The sequence below is a fragment of the Hypoxylon fragiforme genome, assembly GCF_022984875.1.
Source record: "Hypoxylon fragiforme strain CBS 206.31 chromosome Unknown GGS25scaffold_3, whole genome shotgun sequence".
In the NCBI taxonomy this organism is placed as follows: Eukaryota; Fungi; Ascomycota; class Sordariomycetes; order Xylariales; family Hypoxylaceae; genus Hypoxylon; species Hypoxylon fragiforme.
Genome location: NW_026054758.1, coordinates 2,356,982 through 2,384,008, shown reverse-complemented (window position 1 = coordinate 2,384,008; position 27,027 = coordinate 2,356,982). Strand labels below are relative to the sequence as shown.

The 27,027-nt window shown below is 46.9% G+C and overlaps 5 protein-coding genes across 5 annotated transcripts; all 5 read right to left on the bottom strand.

Moving 5' to 3' along the window:
* Positions 1-707: 707 nt before the first annotated feature.
* Positions 708-2,337, bottom strand: GGS25DRAFT_530104 (GroES-like protein). The gene has a single exon (XM_049265345.1). It carries the CDS (start codon positions 2,016-2,018, stop codon positions 888-890), a length of 1,131 nt encoding a protein of 376 aa, XP_049119068.1. The 5' UTR covers positions 2,019-2,337; the 3' UTR covers positions 708-887.
* A 233-nt stretch (positions 2,338-2,570) lies between these two features.
* GGS25DRAFT_482234 (uncharacterized protein) lies at positions 2,571-4,682 on the bottom strand. Its single transcript, XM_049260253.1, has 2 exons — positions 4,110-4,682; positions 2,571-3,996 (listed from the first exon to the last, which is right to left on the bottom strand). The coding sequence occupies exons 1-2, from the start codon at positions 4,384-4,386 to the stop codon at positions 2,657-2,659; spliced, it is 1,617 nt and encodes a 538-aa protein (XP_049119067.1). The 5' UTR covers positions 4,387-4,682; the 3' UTR covers positions 2,571-2,656.
* A 939-nt stretch (positions 4,683-5,621) lies between these two features.
* Positions 5,622-8,323, bottom strand: GGS25DRAFT_189777 (uncharacterized protein). Its single transcript, XM_049256703.1, has 2 exons — positions 7,807-8,323; positions 5,622-7,730 (listed from the first exon to the last, which is right to left on the bottom strand). The coding sequence occupies exons 1-2, from the start codon at positions 8,182-8,184 to the stop codon at positions 6,252-6,254; spliced, it is 1,857 nt and encodes a 618-aa protein (XP_049119066.1). The 5' UTR covers positions 8,185-8,323; the 3' UTR covers positions 5,622-6,251.
* Positions 8,324-8,909: 586 nt separating this feature from the next.
* GGS25DRAFT_482226 (uncharacterized protein) lies at positions 8,910-10,691 on the bottom strand. The gene is made up of 2 exons (XM_049260252.1): positions 10,083-10,691; positions 8,910-10,018 (listed from the first exon to the last, which is right to left on the bottom strand). Exons 1-2 carry the CDS (start codon positions 10,131-10,133, stop codon positions 9,518-9,520), a joined length of 552 nt encoding a protein of 183 aa, XP_049119065.1. The 5' UTR covers positions 10,134-10,691; the 3' UTR covers positions 8,910-9,517.
* Positions 10,692-21,956: 11,265 nt separating this feature from the next.
* GGS25DRAFT_189600 (DUF1212-domain-containing protein) lies at positions 21,957-25,634 on the bottom strand. Its single transcript, XM_049256702.1, has 3 exons — positions 23,223-25,634; positions 22,631-23,166; positions 21,957-22,566 (listed from the first exon to the last, which is right to left on the bottom strand). The coding sequence occupies exons 1-3, from the start codon at positions 24,937-24,939 to the stop codon at positions 22,411-22,413; spliced, it is 2,409 nt and encodes an 802-aa protein (XP_049119064.1). The 5' UTR covers positions 24,940-25,634; the 3' UTR covers positions 21,957-22,410.
* Positions 25,635-27,027: the final 1,393 nt, after the last annotated feature.

The window sequence follows — 27,027 nt, the reverse complement described above, 5'->3', positions numbered from 1 at the left end:
CCATGAGGTCCCCATGGGCGACCAGATATACAGCTTTTCATATACCTAACCCCTCCGGGCCAGGACTTCTACTTGTGTATCCTTCAAGGATATACTACCCCAATCACCGACAGCCCCTGAGTGATCCTCCTTTTCATTGCTCGCGAAAATCGCTTTCGCATCATTAGGCCTGCGTATGACTTTTCGTGTCAGTCACTGAGTTATCTTCGCTGGGGGATTACCGCCTCTTTCAGCGTGGTGCTGCCTTTTCATGAAGTTCCTGGTTCGTCGATTCAATGGGCAGAAGAGAGGCCAAATCTGTTCACAGTGTAGCCCTCGAAGAGCTTCTCTGTTTATTATACCTCCATCGCTATTGCCTCCTTTCCCTCCTTCCCATCAATACATCTAGGTATTCACGCGCTATCCCTTTGATCGATATTATATCCTTTATATCAACATATATCAAAACATTCCGATACTGTCCAATGGATCCCAAAGTAACGCTCAATCATTATCGGGTCACCGGCACATGTGAGTGTTTGCGGTAATTCTGTAAATTTGTGCAGTAGTTAAGTCATTCTGAGTAAGTAAGAGCTTTGAAAATATAATACAACTTGGGTAGGTTAGATAGATACTTTAGGAAAAAAAATGTCACATGTCCAATACACCCAGCCCCCTGACCAAGAAAATAAATAGCAAACTCGTAGCCGCACACAGACGTAGCCCCCTTCCGATCCTAAGGCTTCAAAACCTAACCCACCTTCTCAGAAGTCGTCCAGAGAAACCCGCAAAACAACCATCACCACCGCTAATATCTAGACTCAATACACAAATCTAAACCGCATTGTATCCTTCAACCGATCCCACACTGGGTGACGAGAGGTTCCCCCCTCTTTCACCCTCCCCCCTCACCTCCCCCCATCCGCCTCAACCTGCACCGGATCCACCACAACAACCGCCTTTCCCCTCAACCCCCCACTCTCCACCAGCTCCATCAACTCGCCAATCCTCTCCAACCCCTCAAACCTCACCGTCTCAACCCTAATAGCACCCCCCTTTCCACCACCACCATTATGTTCCGCAATGAACCGCACCATCTCCGCGCTCTCCGCCGGCGAGCACCCCAGGCTGCCCCTGACCCTGATGTCCCTGAAGATCAGCTCGCGGAACGGGATCACGACCGTCTGCGGCTGCGCGATCTGCACCAGCGTCCCGTGCATCCGCGTCGCCGCCGCCGCCCACCCCGCCGCGTCCGGCGCGTCAGACACCACCACCGCCGCGTGCGCGCCGAGGCCGCCCGTCGCCTCCTGCACGGCCGCGACCACCGCCTCCTTCCCTAGCCGCGCGTCGACGACGACGTCCGCGCCGCTCTCCCGCGACACCGCGAGCCCCGCGTCGCGCGCATCGACGCCCACGATCTTGATCCCCTTCGCGCGCGCGAACTGTATCCCCAGATGCCCCAGCCCGCCTCCAGAGCCAAAGATAACAAGCCACTCGCCGGCGACGACCCCCGCCTGCAGGATAGCGCGCCAGACCGTGCGGCCCGCGCACGCGAGCGGTGCCGCTGCGAGAAAGCCGACTTGCGGGGGCAGCTTGGTGGAGGAGCGCGAGTCGACGCGGACGAAGTCGGCGAAGCAGCCGTGGGCGCCGATGATGCCGACGTGGCCGGCGAAGCGGTCGCAGTACTGGGGGTGCGCGCTGCCGGCGCAGTCGGCGCAGGCGTTGCAGGGGCCGAGCTGGATGCCGCACATGACGCGGTCGCCGGGGCGGAAGTCGGTGACCTGGGCGCCGACGGCGGCGACCGTGCCGGCGCCTTCGTGCGAGGCGGTCATGGGAGGAAGGTTGGGGAAGATGCCGGCGGCGACCATGGCGTCGGTGTGGCAGTAGCCGGCGACGGCGACTTTGACGAGGAGGTCGTGGGGGCCGATGGTGGGGACGGGGATGGTGTTTATTTGGTAGGGCTCGTTGAAGGCTACCACTTGGATGGCTTTCATTTGGGTGGGGATGGGGATGGATGGGGGTGATGAAGCCGCCGCCATGGTGATAGAGTTGTAGATGGCTAGGTGCTTAGGTTAGGTAGGCGGGTAGGTAAGTAATAGGCACTAGGCAGATACTAGATAAATACTAGATAAGTATAGTCTTGGGTATAGAGCTGTGAAGAAAAATATATATACAAACTAGGCTCAGGTGTAAAGGACTGTATATGGATTTCAATGGTCATGAAGCGTAGGTATATATAAATACTATATAGTATTCAACTTGAACCTGCGGGACTTTCCATGCGACTGGGGGAAATCATAAATCATGATTTTCAAGGTTGTTTACTAACCTAGTAGTATACCCCGAGGTTGTCTCTTTCGCGGGGGCTGAGGGGTTGCGATTGATCGCCAATACCGAAAAGTGTTGAAATCGGCATTAAGTCGTATTAGTTGTCATTAAATGCCGGTTGCCTGTTTCAAAACAGCTTGCCCTAACGACTGCCGGGCGCCGAGCTACCAGCATTAGAAGATCGGTAGGTTGGAATTAGTATAGTGTATTGTATTATAGTGAGTATATTGTGAGTACATTTTAAAATTCGAAACATAAAGATCAAGCTAGAACCAGTAAGTAATATTCAACTCATCACACTGTACCTTCACCCTGTCATGGGTTTCTTCGTTTCTTCGTTTCTTCGTCGTCAACCCTTCAAGAACGCTCGCTGGGCATTTTTCGCCTGCTCACTACTGTAGGCATCTAACTTGACGGCTACAAGCACACACTCGATGGCGTTCTTTCCATTCCTTGAGCTTTGAATTCGAAGTCTCCATTGTCCCGTGCGGACTATCCACTCATCTGGCACATGGCCCGATAAGTCTACTCGCCTCCTTTTCCTCGGAGGCCCAAAGAATCCACCTATGCTAGAGAGTGGCGAGTCCTGTCCTCCGCCGTGTCCCATCGAGGATGTCGCCGACATGGGCACTGCCGCCTCGTCGCTTTCCGTAAAATTGTTGTATGGTTTCCCATCTAGGATAATATACGACTCAGGTTCAAGTACTACTCGAACCAGGTCCTCGCTCAATGGGGTATTTCCCGGCGTCGGCGGTTGGCTGCTCGCTCCTCCCGATGCCATCAAGAGTCCCAATGGCTGAGTTGTTGGGGGAAGGTTAAGTTTCGTAGCGATGACTTCGAATAGTCTCGCCACGCGCGCCTTGACTTGACCGAAGAACTCTGCTCGCATGGAGTTGAGATGTAATTTTGTATTCTCGCCCCCAATTTCTAGGATGAGCTCATGTTGCTTGTCATCCTCGAATGGCCGCATATAATTGACCCATCCCGAGATGGATTCCGCACCGCTGGTAGGAGTCATAGCATCAGTGGCAATTGAGATACCTGACTTGAGAATATCCTCGAGCCTGAGGGTTATTTCAAATCTTCGCCGAGATAAGTTATAATTTATATGATGAGGGATCAACTTTTGCTCTACACCCTTGAAGTTGAAATACCGACAGTCGCGGAGTAGGGAGGCGCGGTGGTTCTCATCACGGATATTTAGCGGATAACCGCGTAGTAATTGTAAGAGTTCACTAAAGATATCGGCTGACCTGTTCGGAACAGATGGCGGCATGATAGAAGGAGGTCGGATAAGATTTTCACGTTCCAGGCCAGGGAAAATCTCATCGCGTGATGAGAAGAAAACACCAAAACCTAGGGAGAAGAAATTTGGTGAGTTGCCAGGCCCAGTGAAGATGTCGCGTGGAATCTGAAACTCGTGATGCCCAATAGAAATGAATATTGAGTCCTCATAAAGCTGCGACATCAGTTTGGGCAAGGTGTAGAATTGGGCGTCAGCGAAAAGGCGCACGAAGTGTGTACCGTCACGTGGAGAGACATGATAACCTTGCAGATGAAGAGAGATGTCCCTAAAGGTTCCAGGGTCGCGATCAATGTAAAGAGTCCTTATGGCGGTTGATATGTCTTCGCCAGCTTCTTCAGCCTTTTTAATTTGACACTGAAAATACTGAGAGAAATATGATGGGGCTGTATAGCTAAGTTAGCTAGAGTCAGAATTGACGCAATTTTTTTAATTGGGCTGACATGAAGTTGATATTATTGTTATTATCATTGTTATGAGCATTATCATGTATACGCACCATCAGAAGAGATCGAGGCCCCGGAGAGTTTAAAGAGTTCAGATCCTATCTGAATAGGAAAAACACGCTCATGCGGCAGGATTCTGGGGATTTTAGAGATTAATTCGGGATCGGAGGGTGGAAGATGGAAACCGCCATCGCGTCCCCTGGTGGTATCATTCAAGCTGGTAGAGGTGCTCATTGTTGATGATCCAGTTTGTACCGTATACTCGTATACTATACGTATATATATTCTGTATAATCTACGGCAAACACAAACATGGCCGCAGGCTTGCATTCATCCTTTCGGGAACAACCGAGCATGTGACGGGCACCATTATAGATTGAACAAGATTTGATACATTTGATTTGACGACAATCCGGGGAAATCTGGAGTGGTTTTAAGTCGAATTCGCGATTCAGGTATGGCTGTAGATTCGTTTCTCATGAGTTGTAAATTGAAATTATGTAGCTGAGCTTGGCAGTACTAAGGTTAGGTATGTAACCTCTGTAGGTTAACTATGTAATAGGTAGCGTATTTAAACAGAGATTTGCAAGCATTTGCAAATCAATACATTATAAGTTATGCATGTAGTAGACTAGGTTAGTAGACTAACCTAGTAGTAGTACATATGTATGTAACACATATTTATTGAATCTTCAGCCCCTGCATAATGGACTGAAATGGTGGCTAATACTACTAGTAGTACGTGGCTGATGCTATCCCCGAGTAAGCACCGAGATAAAAGGGGCTTAGCCGGATAGAGAAGGTTACAATATTTTATTTTATTTTTATACTTGGTATCCTCCTCACACTCATTGTCACTCCTATATACTGTCGATTCTTATATGTATACCCAATATATCTGTTCAAAGATCGGTAGTCCAAGTCCCAGTCTAAGCCCATTCAAAACATGGAGCATAGGCACTTAAAAAACAGTTGGGCGAGTATATAGCTACCTAGCTACGTAGTACGCAGACTACCCTGAAGCTTAGTCCCTATCCTAATCATGTAGGTTAGGTAGGTAGGTAGGTAGGTAGGTAGGTCAACATGTAAAGAAAGCTTGAAACAATTAGACCACAGCGTCGATATCCTCGGTTCACACGATGAAGACGAAGCAAATACTCACGACCTACCTGCCTACCGAGGTACTTACCTACGCAGCACATAATGTCAACGAATGCCCTCGCATCCCGTTACACAGACTTCAATGGAAACAAGGTATTTTCATATTATCCCATTCCGTAAGAACGTAAAGAAAATCGACTACTGTGTACCCACCAAGATAATAAGTATGCTTAGTAGGAAGGAAGGCAGGTAGGTAGGTATGGAGGCACGCGGGCTACTATTCACTTATCCAGTCAGTCAGTCAGTTAGTCAGTCAATCCGCTACTCCCCCATCAACGCCGACAATTTTCATCTACATCTACATCTACGTCGTGCCCAGTACACCACACCATGACCAGAAAACCCCCGGACGTGGATGAGAGAAAGATCAATCATAGAGAGGAGGATGTGTACCCATAGCCCCACGTGCGTGTATGAAGTGTATGTAGTTGGTAGTTAACATTGAAGTATTAGGCAGATAAGTAAGTACCTACATAGGTAGGTAGGCTAGTCGGTATAAAGCGAGAGTATGTAGAGTAAGAGAGTACGAGAGCGCGAGCCACACACACACACACACAGTCTATCAAAGTAGCTATGTGTGTAGGTATGTATGCAAAATGTAAGAGAGAGGGAAAAGTCACATCCAACGCCTCATAACCGTCCTATCTACCACCTAATGACTAGGTAGGTAACCAACCACCTATCCATCCTTTATCCAGCCCCCCCACTCCGGTTCCACATAGGGAAAACACAAAAAGAAAAAAACGCCGGTTGGAAATGCTACAAGGTCCGTGACTTATGATAACAACGCTCGCCGAACGCCTGTACCAATGCCTCGCCCTATATCCTATTCCTCGGCGTTGCCGCGCCTCCCATCCATCCATCTTCCTTCGTCCATTCCACCCCCGACGACAAATATTAGTCCGATATTAACCCATGGGTATGACGATGATGAATGACGATGATGGCGATGATTAGCGTGTACGTGTTTGTGTGTGTAGGTATGTACATATGTATGTACGAAAGTCGCGTCCTCCGTAAGCGTGTCGTATCATCTAGGCAGAACGTCCCTTAGCCGCTCGTACCGCCGGCGCGCTCGCGTCTCTGCGCTCGCTGGAGACAGACATCATCTGGCGCCTCGGGGTCGCGAGGCCCTGCGCAGCGCTCCTAGCCCTACCGCGGCGCTCCTTGATCTGTGCCAGCGCCTGCTCGCGCGTCATCGTTGGCGTCATGGCCGGGTTATTGGCGTCGAAAGATGGGGTGCGGCTCTCGATCTTGGTGGTGTCTCGGACGGGAACGGTCGTTGTGGTCGTCGTCACCTGGTAGAAGGCGGCCGAGGTGTGCGGTCGCGTGCTGTCGTCCTGCTCGGGTTCCGGGTGGGAGTGTGGGCCTGGTGTATCCTCATCCTCATCCTCGTCTTCGTCCGCTGATCTTCTCGGAATATTAAGAATGGCGCCATGAGAGTCGTTTTCGTGGGGAGCGTTGAGGAGTGAAAGTAGCGAAGTACGCTCTTGTGCCATTAAGGCAAATGTGGGAGGGTCTACGGATGGTGTCCGAGAATGGTGGAATCGGTGCGACCTGGGCTCAACTGGGGGTGGTGGCGGTCCCATGGTAGTAACAGGTTCGTCGGCCTCCTTTGTTGCTCGGAGGTCTTGTTGGGAAATGGTTCTGAAGATACCCTCAGACGGGACGAATATCGTACTGCGCCTAGGTTCCTTCTTTTGTCTTGGCTCCTTCTTTGGCACGATATCTTCTGCCGGGGATTGCGTCCTTACTCGTTGCAGAGGCGCTTGATCTTCGGCTTGCATTTGGTCTATCTTGGGAGGGTCAGTCGGGGTGGTAGACTCTGGTTCTGACTCTCGACCTAGAATCTGACGATCTGCTGGGTCAAGGATTGTGACTAGACTGAGACGTTCTGGACGTGTTGAAGCCCGGTGGCCACTTCGCCGTGAACGAGCTTTGGCGCAGGAGCAACATTTTAGTTGGCATTCGGCTTGTACGAATTCGAGATGCTCTTGGGTGCGATCGGCTCTCTGCTTCTCCCATTGCCATAGGCGCGTCAAATCTTCAATTTCAGTTTCGCTCGAGGCAGAGGATACGATGTCGGCCGTTGAAAGGGATACGCGTGACTTCTTAGGTGACGCGAATTCGCTGTCCGGGTCCTCTGGGGGCAAGGGCAGGCGACCTTCCATAGCGATTCTAGCGATTTCTTCCTTCTTGGCCGCAGCCTTGTATGCATCACGCTCTTCTTCGACAAACGTGATGCGCTCAAGTGCCTTTTCCAGCTGTTCCTGTATTTCTGCAAGGCGATAGCGCGTGGCGAAAGCCTCTTGTTCTCTGGTCTTGCTACGTTCCTTCTCTCTTGCGATGGCTTCCTCGGCAGACTTGTTGGCACTTCGCACTGTCTTGAGTTCTTCTTGTAATTTTACGATCGACGATTGTGTTTTGAAAACCTCTTTGCGTGCGTGTCGAACTTCCTTCTCCCATATAGTTTTACTGTGTTGGAGTGTCTCCTTTGCTTGTCCGTATTTTTCCTGTCAAACTATTGCGTTAGTAAATTTTAAGTTGGAAAACGTGATAAAAATCGCGCTCCAAGTGAGTAATGCTGACCATGACATCCTCTAGTCTCTCGCCAACTTTACGTTCTCTGCCGCGGCTTTCCTCGACCTGTCGGCGCAGGGCCCTCGCCTCGTCGCGATAGCGGCGCATTTCACCCTCGGCTTCCTCACGTCCTAGCATAGCTCGCTTCAAGGCGGCATCGGCCGTCTTCCGCTCAAGCTGTCTAGACATGGAAGCTGGGCCGGTATGCGCCAAATCGTTGAAGCGTCGAATTTTGTCGTGTACCTCACTATCGCGACCATTCTCTGATCGAACAGGAGAGTGCATGATATTCTCTCGTTGTTGATTGACTCGGTCGGGAGACATTGGTTGAAGTGGCGCCGCGCCAGGCGAACCTGACAGGCTAGATGAACCTTCAACGCTAAACATTTGTTTATTTGTGTATAATTTGCGACGATGTTAGCTAGCTTGCAAAGCGACAAAATAAGAACGAATTCCAGTATGGTGGAATATGTGCAGCATCTAGCAGTTAATTGGAAGACCGTTTGTAATTTGTAGTTATGCGACTTGATGAATTGATTGATGTGTTGTCTTAGAAATTCCTGCAATGCATTGGAGTGGAGGCAGTTAAAGCAATCTAATGATTGATGATAGGTGATAGGGTGATAGGATGATAGGAAATCATCAAAAAAAGAGTAGCAATGTTTATCAGCGATAATGTTTTCGTTGCCAGGTCAATAAATGCGTAACCACGTGATAGTTGTGGGTCAAGCAAACAAACTTGGTTATGCACCGTTGATTTTGACAGCTGGCATGGCTAAGAATTTTTTGATTTATATGGCCCGTGCGCTTCTCGGGTTCATTCCTGATCAGCCTTATCATTTATGATTATGTACTCCGCATGTATCCAGGTACTATGCAGTACACATCCCTTGCTGTTAGTCACGTGCATCCGTTATCCGAGTCTGGGTTCGTTGTACAATCTTGACAGCATCTACATTGCCTCATGTCTACCTAGGTGTTTTGATATAGCTCCTAGGAAGAAGAATTTACACAACGGCGTCCTAGTAGGTATATATTACCTAAGTCAACGGTAAATACCTTATTTGGCAGATAATCGTACAAAGTAAGCACTTAGCTTGGTTCATCATGAAAACCAAGGCAGAACCAACACCGCAAAAGTAAAGCGCTGGATATCAAATAAAGCCATCTTAACAAGTTCCAAAAAATATCTATTATCTTCTCATATAGGTCATTAAGGACACGCAACTTGACTATGAACCGATTTTTGCCCATGCCTTTTCCCCTTCAGTCCTAAGTGTACACCAACCCCCCCTTGTCCCCCTTATGTTTTTTTTTCAGTCATGAGCAAAACTCATGATCAGGCTAGGGTGGAAATCGTGATCGTAAAAGGCCAAATGAATCGAAACTCTACAATCTCTGGCAAATACGCCTTGCTCGCCACCATCCAGGTTTCCTTCAGAACACAGGCGTGAGGCTAAGAAGCGAAAGTGAGTGCCTAGAGGCCAGGATAGGCCAGGCCATGACGTATAATCCCCTTGACGCAGCCAGTCTTTTCCAGAATATGAGGCGCTGGAAAAATGACGATAAAAACACAAATTTCCCAGAATACTTCCATTCAATCAATAGGCCGATGAGAGGAGATGCAGAATGACGATGCATGGTATCGCATGAAGAAAACTGCCCCGAAGCCCACCAACGTAACCAACCTCCTTTACTTTCATATTATTATTTCTGACTTTCAGTGGTTGATTTGTCGGGCGATGTCGTTGCTAGTTTCCTTAGCTTGCACTTTGCTAGCCCTTAGGAAGTCTCCGATCCAAGTAAGAGCCTCGCTGGTGACGACAAGGCCTGTGGAAACGAGGGCCTTGCCAGATGTCACTAGGCCGTCACCGCCAACCTTCTTGTACTCGTTGCCGTAGACATCGAAAACGTGGTCCTTGGTCTCTAGACCTTTGCGCAGGGGGAGGAAGAACAGGTTCTTTCCGTCGGTAAATAGCTCGCCGGTGGATTTCTTGAGAGCGGGGATGCGTTGATCGATCTTGGAGAGCGTATCGTCGCCGATCGAGTCGGCCCTCTTGACGTAGGGTGAGACATATTCGTACGGCTTGGAGAGGTAGGGGATGACGGGCTTGGCGAAGGTCTTGTAGGCAGAGTCGCCTAGCTCTATCGACTTTTGGCCGTAGGGGTTTCCTTTGATGTAGGCGATGCTATCGCTAACGACAGGGTATCCTGTGATGTGCTATTACGATGTTAGTCATCTCGTGGGCTTTCGGTTTCGTCAATATTAAAAAGTTAAAACTTACCGACAGTGTCGCAGAGGACGGATGGACTTCGCCGTTGACTTGGGCAGCCATCGTAGGGCTGAGGGAGCTATTTAGTAATAAAGTGCTTATGTAGTAATCCTTAGATGTAAAGGATATAAACGTAGGAGCTCAGAGCGAGCAGGAGTATAGGTAAGTGGTCAAGTGACGTTGGTAATTTGAGGGGGATAAAAGATGAAGGGGGGAGGCTTGTCGGCGTCCGGTGGTGTGGATGGTAGTATTGAGGTGGAAGGGGGAAGAGATGGATAGAACCGGGTCAATTCAAGGTTGAGGATGTTAGCAACTGATAACTTTAAAGACGAGGTCCGTTAAAGGTAAAAGGTAAAATTGAGGAATGGAACAAAAAGAACTCAAGGCAATTTTCAGATGAGATGGGTTGCTTCTGAAATATAAATCATAGAAATGCTAGGTTAGTAGCATCCTAGTTATCCGGCGCAAAATATTTCTTTTTAGCATGTGCTTTTCCCCCCCTTCCCAGTGCCCTTCCTTTTTCTTATTCGCCTTTCTTCCCTTTTCCGCTTTTACTGGGCCTTCTCTTATGTACTCTGCACATGTGGTTCTCGTACATAGTTAATGTCACTTAATGTACCTTAGGGTTAGTTACTTATACCAGTGCCACAGCCTTGGCTTTACCCAGCTACCCAATACACAAATGTACCTGGCGCTATTTCCTGTGCATGTCGCATAAGATGTTCGTGTTGGGTGCAGAATCACGCCCATTCTTTGTAACCCATGTTTATGCATTCCACGTCCTCTTGTAACCAATGAGGTCACTGGCGCAGAAAGCTCTCTGGTGCCGCCATGCTATGGTGGGGCCACTAGCCGTTACCTTATCGTAGCTTCGGGTACTTTGATGCTTGCTGTAGATCCGCTTCATGCTGAATAATATACATAGTTAACTATGTATAATGTATTCTATGATGAATTCTATGATGAATGTCTTCATATGATATATGTATGAAGAAAGGGCAGTTTGACTGTTAATATGGATTCAAATTCTGCAAGAATATTGAAACGGTAAAAAACCAAATTCACACAGCTACATGCCTAACCTTAGACAGTTCAATGTTATCTCGCCACCTAGGTATGTACCTACCTAGTACATTGTACATACAGTACCTACGCGCGTTTCCTATCTGTTAGTCAAACCCGGGAGGTACGGCATGTCACTGCTAGAAGCCACAAATCGACTACAGGGGTGGAGAAATCGACGCGCAAAGGCCCGTGCTTTTGTGCTTCCTACATAGCCAGGGCTGTCTCTACCCCTATCTTTGGCATGTGAAAGATAACTATCAATTGGTACTTGGGTACAACCACCGGAATTTCGGAACTTTCCAGGTTCAGATGTCTCTCTCTTCTGTACCCCTCCACTCAACTCTCGATTTACATTCTCCCTAATGAGTCCCTATTAACCTAACCGTTCTTCTTTAGCTCACTAATCTATATATATATCCATCTAACCTAACCTCCTACGAATTAATAATCACACTCATTATGATTCTGTATCTGATTCGATTCGATACTCATAATGTGTCGACCCAAAGTCAACAGGAAAACTTGTGTTTGATTCAATGTACTCCAAGATTGACACGAGTTATAAACGAGCTTCGAAGCGCAGCCGAGCACATCACCTACATCAGCCTGTCATCAGGTCTTCGTCATAATGTTCAGTGTCTATCCAGTACCCGCCCACTGCATGCACCCAGCAAGCCACTAGGCAGGCTGGTACCTAATAGGAACTGCTTATCTGCAATACCATTGATCTGTTATATATACTATATAATAGGTATACTTATACGTGTATGTAGTAACACTAGGTATGCATGGAGTAGATGTTATGTACTCCAAATCGAAGCCTCCAAGTAAATTCCCGAGACAGATTCGGACAATTCGGCAGCGTTATCTTGCTACCTATTCTTGCTACCTACAAAGACGAACAAGCCTCAATCCAGACTCTACGATATTCGGCAAATCCAAGTTGCGATAGGAAACAAGCATCCATATAATTTAGCAAGGCACACGATTTTTTTACCCTAATTACATAATTATATCGAACAACCTCGGTCGAAGACGACGAAGCCACTTCCAATTCAGTCGCCACATGTGTGACTGACTCCCTTGGTCCTCGGGCTTCCGTCTCAAAAATCAAGAGAGCAAAAAGCAAAAATTACGGCATAATAGGGCAGAAGCCCATGCTCACCGAGTTTAGTGTCGGGCGATTAAGGAACTGGATTAATATCGATAGAACCTCGAAGGTTGTCGCAATACCGACACAGCCAGTTATATCCCTTGTCGATTCCATAATTATCGTGGGTAACTCATCGAGAATTTCCTGTCAACCCCACTGAAAAAGTACATAGCCTAACATAGGATGTCCCTCGTCCCACCACATGCCGCCTTATCACATGTCAGAAATCCTTATGAGGCTGTATTATTGTAGTGCAGTTATCTATTAGGTTAGGTAGTTCCAGTAAGTTGTGCTAGTCCATCTAACGTTCTAGGAAATGAACAAATTGAAACATTTGGCCGTTGTTTTCAATGTTTGTCACATTCTAGAAACCCGGTTGCCAAGAACATGCGGCGATATACCCATGCTACTGGGACGGACGACTCGATCGCCAAAAAATGATATTATTAGCCACTTGATGATCAGCTAAGTAGCCTGGTAGCTTTACCTAGGTAGGTGCATAGTAGATCTGATCTAACACCAACTAAGAGTTCATGTTCAGAATAGGATAGGATAATTTCCTCAATAAGAATACGCGAAGGAAAAAAAAAAGAATAGACGATAATTATTGTCATGTGAGATCAACATCAAGAATCAATTTAAGAATCAAGCATTTCGAGTCCTTGGCACTCCTTGGGTCGCCTCATCAGCTAGTACCTACTACCCAGCAATGACTCAAGCCTCAATAGTTCCATATATAATCTCTCATCCACCAAATAGCTCCGGTCCTTTTCCGTCTACATACCCAAGCAAACATAGGTACTTGTTACCTACAAGGTGGGTAGCAACAAGACGATAACTATAAGGCTTCTATTGATAGGGTAGGTACGAAAACGATCCAAAACCATGATAGCTAGGATCAGATGCTTCCCAGGCTATCACTAACACAGCAGCACCTAATTAGGTATTTAAGAGTAATCTCATGGAAATGAACTAGATAGTCGCAGTATCTTCCAGGACAGTTAAATTGAATCCAGATATGCTGTCTGCTTTCATAGGCTTCGGTTGTCTCATCTCAGTCGGGTCTCTTTCTCTTACACAGAGTCGTTGGTTCCACCAGAGTCATTCATTCGAACGTCAGACAAACCATATCGCAACGGCATGATCTAGCTAGCGCGAACCATACCGTCGGTAAAAAAAAAAAACCAACAAGAAAAAGGTACCAACGGTTTGATAATCGTGGTGGTGGGTGAGAAAAATCTCGGACTAGAGCTCCGGCTCCAGTCGAAGCCTCGGTTCCTCGTTTCGCCCCTGGGATCAAGGGGGGGGGGGGGGGCTTCGGATGAGATTTAGTCTGGTGGAAGATTGATTTATTTATAACGGTCAAATGTCTCACTTGTATCGGTACCTGCCTACTTATCTAAGTACATGTAGGTAGCTTTAGATAGGGTTGTAGATCCCAGAAATAGAGCTGTGTGTGTGTGTCCATGTCTTAGTTTGATCTCGTGATATAAACCCGTTTCGACGTAGAGCCTCAACACCGCCAGTTTCACAGGTCTTATAACCAACTATTTAGGTGCGTTTTGAGGGTATATCAGCCTCGACCGCTCCATTTATAGTGCGAGGTAGAATCGATCATGGATGCAAGATCAATATAAGAGATACAGATGTACTATGTGCTACCTTAGGAGTAGTGAAAGGGGTTGTCAAGGGTCTACCCGGGGACTAGACTCTAGAGAAGGCTACTTACCTAACCTAAGTAGGTACCTAGGGGCTAGCTGGAAAAAAAGGGCTTCATGTATAACATGTGTTTGTAGCCCTTGTAGTCTCCGAGAAGACGATAGAGATCCACGTGCAACAGCGATACTGTTTTGCGTCTTCTAGATTTTACCTCGCGATACGGGCATAGTTTACCCCTGATATGAAGTAACTCCTGTGAATGTGTGTAGGCGGTGGGCGTTAAGTAAAACACCCCCCTTTCCTTACTGTATGTCTTACTTTTCATACTGGTGTCCTAGAAACCAAGTTTCAGTTCCACAGCATCGGCTTCGATCCATTATTTTTAGGCTGCGGTAATGATACTCGAGGGGGGAAGATGTTTGCTTTGCCTCTGAGTTCAACCAGATTTCCCGTGGAGGTGTACACAGGCTAGCAGCTTCGTACAAACCCCAGGTTAGAGATCGTAGGATGATGGGTTACGACGTAATCTCCACGATGCCCTCTATCCACCAGCTGTGAGAAGCTGCATTAGAATCTACCTGGGTACTAGGTAGATACTAACCTATGGGCCTCTCAGCTAATCTCGGAACCAAAGGGTCGTAATCGCTACAGTACCTACCTAGGTAGGTAGGCTATTCACGGGCAAGTCATACCCATACAGTGTAGTATCGCACAGAACGTCATCACATTACCACTCGAGCACCCACAGCTTCTTTTCAGAAAAAGGCCGAACCGGCCCTTATTCGATTCGATGATAGACGGCAGATTAAAACGCGGGGTGCAGGAGCACGAGATCGAAATCCCCATTGTCCTACGTTATGTGTTTCATAGAGTCATAACACCCGCTGCTACCTAGTGAATCGCGGGCGGAGAATTCTCGAAAACTTCCACGTAAATGTTTAATACACCCCCTATTTACCCCCTGTCCTGCACAGGACCACTGTTGTAGGGGACAGAACAGGACACTGCGGTTCCATCCACGCTGATGCAAGCCATTTATTGGAACGCACACGTCATGACCAGACGCAGTAGCTATTTTGCTGTGTCGTTAAATGGGTAGTACTTCAATCAACGACGGGTCTTGTGGTGGCCAATTCCACCGAGAATTGGGTATAAGTCGGCTAGGAACTTCCAACCAAGAACAATGTACATATGAGCGTGAGACAGGTACGATCTAAAGCCTCCATTCTGTGGATATCGACTGTAGGCGAGGGTCCTGCGATGAAGCTACCTATATCTAAGCGCGTCGTACGTACGTGTCCCACTGCTTCACGTAAGAGCGGGTGTTATATCTCGACCAGGATGATACCTCAAATCTGAATAGGTATTCATTCACTGCAGGCGCAGGATGCTCCTAATTCAACCCCAGGAGTCTTCTCCGTGCCCAATGAAAGATTCGGAAATTGTCAGCAAGGGGCAAAAATATACCTAGTATATAATCTGATTTACCATGAGGGTGTATTTTGCGCGATGCCCAGGAGGACAATAACCCTCGCCCACAAATAAACCCTCAATATCAACATCGGCATCTCTCTACCTACCTACCGAAGCACTTCACGGCTAGCAATGGCTTCACTCAATTCTTCTAGAAATCGCTTCACATTCGGAACCCAGCCCGCAATATTAAGTCACGCGCGACTCTACCTATTTTAAAAGCCTCTCAAGCAGCCCCCCCCCCCCCCTTTTAGCCTGAGAGAAGGGGAGTGAGCGAGTGGTTGGTAAAGGGGGAACGGAGTGATGGGGATCGACAATAGCGACATCGGTCCTGAAGATGGGGTTTCCTCTGCCCCCCCTCCACTACCCTCCCCGCCTCTCCTATAAGAAAAATTGAATGAATGAGTGAAAATTTGGGGGTGAGGCTCCAATTACGACATTGGAAAAATACTACCCTCGGGAGGAAAAAAAAAACAACTCTCCAAGCGAGGTGGTATATATCGCAACCTACCTACCTATGGCAACCCATAAACGAGGTTTTGGGAGTAGCGAGAGGTACACTCGTTTGCGCGTGACCTCCACTTGCAGTGGGCTGCTCCTGGTCCCTAGGTTAGACGAACATGTCGGCAGAAGAGGGTTACGGTTGTAGGGTGTGCTGCTAGCAAAAGGGGTGGGTTGGTTTACGGGAATGAGCTTTAAGTCCAGCATTCTGCCATCCGTATATACTAGGTAGGTTTATATGCGAAGCCAGTAGTGGTGGTAACATTTTTGATGGGTATATCTTCGTAGGAATATAGTATGTATGATCTAGCTGACTATCTAGGCTACGCAGTTAGCATGAGGACCATAGTACCTAAGTTTGGTATTTCGAGAAACTAACTCAAGATAGGGTCTCTTGGGATGAGACAATATCGATCAAGAAGGGTTACAGCTGTCACCATCGATCTGTAGCACTGAGCAGGTGTCTATACCTATATTTAGGGTGAGACAGCCTTGTGCACTAATACTGATGATTAATATACAGTGAACGATGACGACAGAAATGTATGATACACATAGTTTCCCTATCAGATATTTTACCTCAGGTGTGTATATGTTGCTTTGGTCTCGTGACTCCCTTAACGACACATACGTACCCCCCTATGTGAGAGACTTAGTAATCTTATGGCTTACCACCAACGCAAGAAATTATCAGAACATACCGCTACGCCAGAAGGTGAATGGTTGACCTCTTATTACCTAAATATCTCTAGTTCATATCAGTATATTTGGTAGAAGTCCTCTTAGTCACCAACATGCCCCTATTCAGCCCAAGTAATGGCTACTAACACAGTAAGTTTTCATATGGCAACCCTTATACCAGCTTGAAACCTAGTCTAGGTAGAATGAAAATATCAAAGACTTTAATCCAGCTTTGTATTGGATTATGGCTGCCTGTGATATCGCTCACCGCCCCCCTCTCTAAAAGTTTATTCTTTGGCCGCATATCAACTCTCTACGATGTCTTCTGCTACAGCATCTAAAGAAACACAATCCACTGCACCCAGTTCTGACAAAGAGAACCCCGAATCCACTACTAGCACCAAGGAGAATGGCTCGAAGCGGATAACGAAAGAACAGATGGACAGGATACTGGCGTGAGGTTGAGGGAAGGGCGCGGCAATACGACCCCCCGAAGAGGTACTCGCGAGGGACCCATGGATTAGCAAGTTAAGATCCAAAAGCGCAGCATAGCTTCATCAATTACCAAACCAACAACTATAGAATACTGCAGGGAAGCCGAGCCAGTCGCTTCTAACGAGGTGCCGGATTTTGGGGACAATATTTGAGACTCAAGGCCATCATCGCGGCGAATATACCCACCTCTACGTATGTACCTATTGCTAGAGGGTTTGAACAGGACCGTAGCTGGTCGACGAGTATTACGGCCGACCTACGCATTGAATCCCAGAAGTCCCGTCGAGAAAGAGCATCAAAAACGACCTAACCAGCAGACTATTATAGTTTACATACCTACACATGAAGGACATCACGAGGCGGAACCTAGAAGACGCAGAACCATATCGTTGTTGCGCGGAGATCGCTAACATCTCTTAGAGACTACGGAAGCTACATATCCATTACACGTACCTAAGTTGTCTTTGCTACATGTGATCCCTATGTGGTCCCAGGCAAACCCTTCACATACAGGAGGTACTATCAACATCTCCGTATCTCCTGAAGGAACCCAGGGGCCACTTCAGATGGGCACAGCCAGCCTGAACGACTTCATAATGGAGTCTGGAGATAATTATCGAGCAGTGGAAAATTGGTGGCATTGAGAACATTTACAGAGCGCCTTGGAATACTACGTACGTATGGCTATAATAGACTTATGAGAGTATGCTGTATAGCATGCAGATATAAAGGCGTAGCTAGACTATTTTAACCCTTAGAAGCGTGCCTACAAAGGTTATAGGTAGTTGTTGATACTGGCCAGTCGGTGGACATGCACGTGGCTATATGTTCGATTTTGCTTGGCTTAAGTGAGACTTATATGTATGCTGGTAGATAAGGAAAGGTACTAAGGTATAGTGTGGTTATATGTATGTATATGCAGGCACATATGTAGGCTAGGTGCGTATAAAACTACCTAACTAATAGATAAAAATAAACGCTAGCTTAGGCAGCCTTCGGGATACCTGAATGGGATAGCTCCCCTCCATCCTCTCACCCAAGGTCTTGGTTTCGTGAGCTAATTATAAATACAACATATTAAGTTATTAACTACCTATGTATCTGGGTTCCTTTTTTTTTTTTTTTTCTCTCCCCGAAATCACATGCTTATCAATGTTTCGGGGGGACGATACGATACGATGAGGTGAGGTGGGGAATGCTCCAGCTATCACGACAATGGGTCTGGTCTCAGAACCCGTTTGCTGTGACGAGATACCAGACTTGCTTACGATATGGAGAAACGGCGCTTTGATTCCCGTTAGTGTTCGCTGTCATTGCTATTGCTTTTTTATCGTTGTCACTAACTAGTAGGTAGCTAGTCGGCCCGGGTGATCGTGAAAGTTGGGAATCCCCCGATTAACTATGCTGGCCCGCTTAGAGGAGGAGTCATGCTTGCTTGTGAGGTCTGTGACCGTGCCCAACAGACAGGCAGGACCGCTACACTAGTCTGGGCTGAATTCAAACCGGCCTTATACAACCAACATAAAATTACCTGTAGGTAGGTAGGTAAGCAAGCAGGGAAAGAAAAAAAGTTTGAGGGTATACGACCAAGCTTACTAGGTCCCTGCGTATGTATCTAGTGGATGTGGCTACCTGAGTTATCATCTAGGTCGACAGACAGGCATGCTGGCGATGTCTCACTACATATGCCCAATTTAATTTTACCTTCATCGTGAAGGATGAACCTCGCAGCCTTGGCCTCATGTACGAAATGAAGAAATTTTATGCCATGCCATGTCATGTCATTGAACGAAAACGAAGATGTCAGAAACCCTTGCTTGCTTCGCTTTTGAGGGCTTACACCTACCTGCATGGCTTCTATCTAGGTATCTACGGGGACTTTTTATCTATCGTATGACCAAGATATCGCATCGTATGTGATATGCTTGTTGGCTGTCTCGTAAACCTCACAAATTGACACACAACTTTCTCCATAGCCTTAGACGGATGTCTCAGGAATCCATTGGACATCCTTTGGGACTGAGTATAGCTCCAGTAGTTGCTGTGCTATCGGATACCTACCTACCCGCTCTGGCGTACCCCATATTGTTCATTGTCAAACACTTGACCGCTTCCGGGTCCTCTCAGGAGGTGCCTACTTGGATTGTTTCTTTGGGGGGGTAAGTCTGGGGACAAAGACAGAGAGTCTAGGCAGACACCTCGATATAGATGCACATTGAACAGAATGTTATTTACAGGAAGCTATGCAGAAAGCTATACGCAAACAAACTTTCATGGTTTATAATAAAACCATCCAGGCATTCTTTGTTCCCTCGATGTTCGATCGTCTCTGGTTTCTTTTCTTAGCCTCTCCGATTGTTGAGCCCCAATAGGGGGGGATCTAGCTGTATTGCTTGTCTGTCTGTCTGTCCTAGGTGAAGCTACTTGCGAAATGAGAATGTAAATTAGAACATCAATAAGATAAATCATACAGTTTTAAGTTTTTAGGTCTTGATTCTAGGTAATGTCAAACTATTATGGCCTATGCTAATGAAGGTTTGTAGCGGTATTTTGATCGTTAACAGGTCATTGAAGCCTTGAGTTGACTACTCTTATAGCTTAAAGCTAACTTGACGTCCTGGGTCTTATTATATTAATAGAATTTAGCAATCTCAATGCTTTCTAACGCAATCCAAGTATTTTTTGGTAATATCAACCTATGTATTATAGTATCAGAACCTACATCTGTAGGTAGATAGCTCAGAGTGGATGAGCAAAAAGTGATCAATAGGCTACCTGACCTACATGTACATTACCTACCAGACCTTGGAAGATCGTAGTCGCAGTCGCGCGCGCGCCGCACACTCACCTCTCTCCCCTATCATATCTCAGACCCAGGCGCCGATCCCTTTATCTGAAAAAAAAAAAAATAAGTGCTCACCTAAGAAAAGAAAATAAGATGTTGTCGCCGGCGGGTCGGTAAGCTTGACCCGCCCGATAAGCATTTGTCGGAGAAAAAAAAAAAAGAAAAAGAAAACGTATAGGTACTTTTTTTTTTCTCTTCCCCTCCCTCTCTCCCCCTTCCTTGTTCTTTAGAAAAATTTTATTGTATTTTCGTTTTTATACTCTTGGGCATCAACCAATGACCCCTTCGTGAAATTGAAACCGACGGGTAGGTATGCCAGCAGCGGTCAAAGTCTTGGAAAAATTCATGGGAGAGACCCCCACCCCCCTCTCTCTCCCTCCCTCCCTCCCCGGACCGGGTCTCGATCGGTCCATCGCGAAACGATATGAGAAAGAGGGTTGAGAAAAAAAAAGATGAGAGAGAAAAGATCAGAGTTAGGAAGGAAGCGAGAAAAAAAAAGGTAGAAAAAAGTACATGCCCACCTAGTACATATAAGATATGAGCAAGGGTGAATGATTATGTGCCAGGTTAGCCAGGTAGGGTGTAGATGGTTACATAGGTGCACGGTAAGGCCGGGTAACGTGGCAGGGTGCCCACGTGCGATAATGAAGCACGCATTATGGCGTTTTTCCATTTGCGAGAAAAAAAAAAAAGAGAGAAGAGAAGATAACTAGTTAGTTAAGATGGCAAGGGGAGAAGAGAAAAAAAAAAACTTCTCTCACCCAAACAAAAATATCCACTCATCCACGCCCCTCGGACCCTCGGAACCACAACCCATAGCTCAGCTCCTCAAGCTCCATACCTACCTGCCTGCCTACTTATCTATCTACTATGCTATGCCGCCGTAGTTATCTATACATAGGTATGTAGTGTACGGAGCAACAGCAGTCTCCTCCCCATTTCCCTCCACGCCACGCGCGAAGAACCTCAACGCTGGCTACCTAGGTAGACTAAGTTAAGGTAAGGTTATTACTAATTTACTAGTAACTAGTAGTTTGATATCTATCGCACGATAACTATGTGTGATGTGAGACTTGAGTGGTAGCGGAAGCGGTACCTTGCATGGGACCATTGCATCCGGCACTCCATTCGGGGGCAGGGAAGGGCACGGGCCGGAAGCTGGTTGCCCTGTCACTACACTACACTAACTAACTGACCTACCCAAATATTCCCATCCCATCTCCCTTTCCCTTTTTCCTTATCGAACGGAGCTAAAATATGTAGTTATGACCAGGGGGACACCACGGTGAAAAGCTAAGCTACCGTAACCTAGTCGACATACCCTACCACTAACTTATGGGTTCTATGTTAAGATTTGTTGATCTACCTACCCTGGATAGATACCCTTTCCTGGCTTTCAAGATGTTATCTTTTTTTTTTTTCATTTTTTTTTTTTTCATCTTCTCCTTCCTTCTTTTTTTCGCTTCCCATCGTTGGGCTTCGGGAGCCCAACCTTTTTTCCCCTTCAAACCTTCTAACCTACCTACCTACCTTTCTACGCATATAATGTACCCAGTGTAGATGTAGGCAATCCTTGCGATACCTATAGGAGAATATTTAAGGGGAAATAGGGACCCATCGTTAAGCTGTCGTAATCGTTCCTTTTTTTTTTTTTCCTCCCCTCTCCTCTCCCCCCTCCTCCTTTCTTCCTCGCTTTGGTTTTATTCTTAGAATCTATAATCTATTGTGGCCCCCCCCCCTTAGGCTCGCTACACTATTGAAAACACCACCCCCTGAAACTTGGGTAATCTGATTACATTTTAATGCAATGATGAAAACAAGAAGGCTGGGTAGGTAGACTGTAAATGAGCCCAACATGATGCAATTTCAATAGCATCACTAAGAGGGGACTGTGCTCTCATGCCATTCTATTCATGTCAAATCGAGTTACTGTAATCGCAATGGACAGCATGGCTTCAGTGAAGTCCCAGCTGCCTAGATACTGCTGGCTTAGGTACTTGGATGGGTAAACATTATAGTCTTTTGAACGCCTATATGCATATAATGAATTTTGTTACATGATTTGAGACTCGCGTCTTCGTTGGGGGTATATGATGTAAAGAAGTGATTAGTCTCAAAGCAGAATGATCGCGGGAAGATAATCAGGTTAATAAAATGAACAGCCCTGTTATCGCAGTAAAAGGAGCCTTAACGCCGTCGCAAATGCTGATACCTCATATCACATGTCATAAGGGGGCCTCCTCTTTGGTGTCATCCATCTATCAGTCCCCGGCCGCGAGGCTATTTACCTCCGCATTACCTCTATGATATACCTCTATATGCTGTCCATGACACCATCTATTTCTATCCTCTAACTTGTTGCTTTTTCAGAATTCAATACTCGCTTGCTTGACGAAACCAATTTTTTTCCCTGCCACCCGGACGCCTAAACTTTCAACCCAACAACGGAGAGTAGATGTTGCACAACCTCAAAGGGTCCATAAGCCACTTCTTCGCTTTCCTAGTGGATAGACAATCAAGGCACTTAGGAATAGTCCCACAGTGATGCCAATAGCGATTTGGATCATCGAGGCTGCTACATTAAAGACAATGGTATCTAGTGGCTGATTTGTGTCGATCGTGACCTTGATAAAGTATTAGTTGAATGCCACAGTAGGAAAAAAAAATCACAAGAATGTAGAGACTTACAGTACTAGTACCATTCACGACTTCCGTCGAATTATTAATCTCGTTGGCTGCACTTAGCCCACTCAACAGACTTCCTGTCGCTGCCAGGCCACTGGGCACCTGTACGAAGATAGCCGGCAACAAGGCGGCGGCGGCAACACCATGTCTCAACCTCGAATACAAATTGGCTAGGACACCAACTGTAAAAGCACCCAATGTGTTGGCTATTTGCGGACTCGCGTGGAATTTGGGGCTGCTGAAGAAGTTTACGACGTAACCAGCAAAGGCGATGACAACCATCGCTGGCATTTGTCTCCACTTTGCCTGATTGACGAAAGCAAGACACATGGTAAAGAGCGGCACAAAGAAAAATCGATAGTACGTAGGTATCGGGTTTGCGCAGGTTGTGGCCGAAGTAGCGTGAGGGTCCATTAAACCGTAGAGAGCAGTACCAACCGTGATACCAAAACCGAGGAACAGCGAATATATGATGGCATATACCATGCGGATAGACCCAGGCACTAGGGCTCGGGATTGAAGTTCAAGAGCAGAGCAAACTGCGATGTTGGTTAGACTCAAACATACATCAAATTTAATAGGGTCGTATACTTACGGACAAACCACCCGGGGAGAATCAAGGCGATAGAACTTTGAGCTAGGGACGAGAAACAAAACAGCGTCCCACCCTGAATACTACCAAATGCCCTGCTTAAAAAGCTCGTCAACACGGCGGCGCTGATCTCGAATACGTTGTTGTAAAGGTCGGACTTTGGCGCGACAATGATCTGTAGTGTACCAACGAGACATCCTAGGAAGAAGCAAATCGGAAGGTCGATAAATTGTCCATCGAATGCGAAAGGGGCGACAGTAGCGCTCGCTAAGCCGAATACCAAGACTCTGACCCACGCATGGAATTTGTCCTTCTTCTCCATTACAGTTGACAAAGAGTTGATGGCTTCTTCTAGATCAAGCTTATCGTGGAGAACTAGTTTATATATTTCGTGGACGTCCCTGAGCTTCCCGAGATCGATACCCTGATTTGCCCGTACTATCTTCACCTCGGTAGTGTGGGTAGAACGGTCGTCAAAGGAGATAATCATGCAGCCGGGTAAGTAAAGGAATTGGCCATCGATTTCGAGTACTCTTGCCGTCATTCGTAAATACTCTTCAAGGCGATGAGTGGGGGCTCCATATAACATAAGAGCCTTGCACATCTTTATGATGTACTTTTGACGAGTTAGTGTCTCCGCAATATGCATCGTAATACGAATCTCATCTTCGATCCGTGGTCGACCAAAACTAAGCATTCGACCACTCGGGCTTCGTCTATGTTTGGGTCGCTTGGGTTTTGAGCTACCCGCTGCCGGGCCACTAACACCGGCGCTCGCGAGGCGCGCAGACGCTTCCACCAAATTGGCCAAGGTGTCTTGCGACCGGTTCTTTTCATACCACTTCCGTCGATTCGGGGTCGTAACACCAGAAGAACCAGGTGTGGTGAATTCACTTCCGGCCTCAGACTTCCGGCTGGGTGCATAGTTAGGAGATTGACTTGTTTCGGGTTTGTATAGCTTTAGGAGATTTGATAAGACACTGGGGCGATATTCCGAAGGTGCTGGTATGTATAGTTCGTGCTTCGATCCATCGATGGGTGTCAGTTGACCAGAACTCAGGGCAGTATGAGTTGGCGCCGGGGGATACCCTCCCATGGTATGCCTCTGCGTGTGGGATTGGACCAGATTGCGTGCCTCGATTTTCGACATGCGCTGGTCCCTGGAACGAGCCTTCTCCGTCTTCTCTGAAGGCTCAACATTGATATCCGGAACCGGTATAGCGAAGTCCTCGAGGGGTGGGTTAGCGAATCCCGGGACTACTTCACCAGCATTACCACTATTCACTGTGTCTGCCTCGGAGTCTAGAGAAGTCCTTGCTGATCCAGGGGCGGATCGCGAACCTAACAGGCCGGCTGCCACTTGCTGAGCACGATGTTGTGCCGCGTGCGCCGACATGGCTTTCTCGGAGGTAAGGTCATCGTTATCGACGGATTCAGGAATGCTAGTCACTGAGTTGTAAGAGTTCCCGCGCAAAACGGAAGGCCTAGGTCGTGAAGGAAACGACGGAGACTCATGTCGACTCTGTGACGCTGAGAAACCTGAAGAAATATCTAAAAACGATGGAGGCTCAACTCCGGCGATACTGTTGAAGCGTACCCGACCCTTCTCCTTCCTCGTCACGGCGTTAAGGTCAGGTGAAGCTGGACTTTGAGGCTCCTCGTTGGGAGGAGTCGAAGCTGCGCTAGCATCGTTGCGAGGCGATCCTGGGGTCTTGTCCATGCCGACCGAATGGGTAGCTATCGGTGGCTAAGTTGATGAGAGGTAGATAGAAATATAAGAGACCTGGCGCAGAAAAGGGAGCGAACGAATAGGTCAAGGCAATTGCAATACGTAAGGCGTTAAGGCGTTATGCGTAATGCACTAAAACACCTTACCAAGGTTACCAAGGTTACCAAGGGAAGAAGACGGTAGGCCGGTCCAAGCGAAACTCTAAGGTTTTATTTCTGGCGTAAGACGCTATATGTAAAGGTGGGTGGCGCGGAGGCGAAGAAAACGAGGAATAGGCTTAAGGTAAATCGGAAAACTTAGAGAGTAGAGTCACTCTTAGTGTAGGTTAGAATGGGATATGATGATGAGAAATCAAGTATCCGATCGCAAACAAGACCTGACTAATACAATTCGAAAGAGATCCTAGAACGACGACGACGACGAAGAGAAGAAAACTTTGAGGGACAAACAAAAGAACTGTCGAACCATGATTGAAGAATTGGATATAATGAGATGAGATGGGATATGAAGAATCTTGGGTCCAAGGTCTGGTCTGTCTTTAGGGTCCTTTAGGTCTTTTAGGTCTTTCTGGGTCCTTTGGGTCCTTTGGGTCCTTTGGGTCCTCTTAGGTCCTTTTAGTTCTTGTAAGTCTTTAGGTCTTTAGGTGTTGGTTTTAGGTCTTGGGAAGTTTTGGATTTAAGGAACTCGGATCTGTCTTGGGCCTCAGAACAGGAACAGGAACAGGGACTGGGACTGGGACTGATACTTGGAAACTTGGGACTTCAAAGTGGGATCAATGATTACGACAAAATGGTCGCGCTACAGGTACATGTAACTCCCCGTAGAACAAAGCGAAGGAAAGAGAAGGGCGGTCCAGAATTTAATAAAATGGGGAACTCTTCAGACCGATCTTCAAACCCGGAGGGGCGCTTGTATGGTTGTGGTGCTCAAGCTCGAGCTTTGTACCAGCTAGTTAGTAGATTGTACAATACAATACAATGTGATAGTACACTATCATACTATACTAAGTTAATAGTAGTACTATATCATAAAGTGGGTAGATTTAGCATGAAGTAGCATGAATAATAGCATGGAATTGTATAGCGTGTAATATGTCGTGACTCGCATCCATGGACCACGACAGCTTCATGTTTTTTTTTGTTTAGATAGATAACTGTTGTCGTTGTTGTATGCAGTGATGTAAAGGGTTGCAGGTGGTGTTAGATCCGAATGGTGACAACCGGGTGGGCCATACACACCATCTCTTAGCCTTACCTAGTAACAAAGTGTGATAACGGGCCGATGTACATACAGCGCTTGCTGTTGAGAGCTCAGTGTCGCTCTGGGATTGGACATTGGCAAAAAACTACCGGCAGAGGCACTTCATATGGATGGGAACAGCGGCGTCGCTCGTGAAGTGTGACCCTTCGGTGGCTAGCTAGATGACGGGTGACCCTCTTCTTTCTTATCTCGTTGAGACTCCACCTACGGGAAAAGAAACAAAAAAAAAACCTAGAGGGGGATTTGGCGATCCAGGCCTCAATTGAGAGATGGGCCCCAACATCTGGTTGGGTGGAGCGGTAAGGAATATTACCGGTAATAGCTCGTAATGTAGTGTTCTGACGTCGAAGAAGGATAAGTGTGTATTTACTAAAGTGGGACAAAGTTGATATGTGTGTAGCCCTGAAGGTATGTATGTACATATGCTGTAAGAACTTAGAAGATGAAAAACATGTACATACCTAGGTACATATGTATAAGTAGGTCTGATAATGTTGGCATCCATGGATATTGTGTGTGGTGTATGCATTTGTTGCATCTGTTGCATCTGTTGCATCTGTTGCATTTGCCATTTATCAATCAACTTGTCATCGTGGACATCTTAGTTAGCCGCGTAGTAGATCAGTGGATCAAATCTGTTTCCCCTTCTTTACCGTAACCTCTCTTTCTTTTTACAGCTTCCCTGGTCCAAAGCTTTTAAAGTGGCCAAGCAAGGCCAAGCTGGGATGAAGTCGGCTAGCATGCCCAGGTGTTTATAAAAAAACACAAAAAAAAAAAAAAAGAAGAAAAAAGAGACGTTGTAAACGAATTGGTTAATCC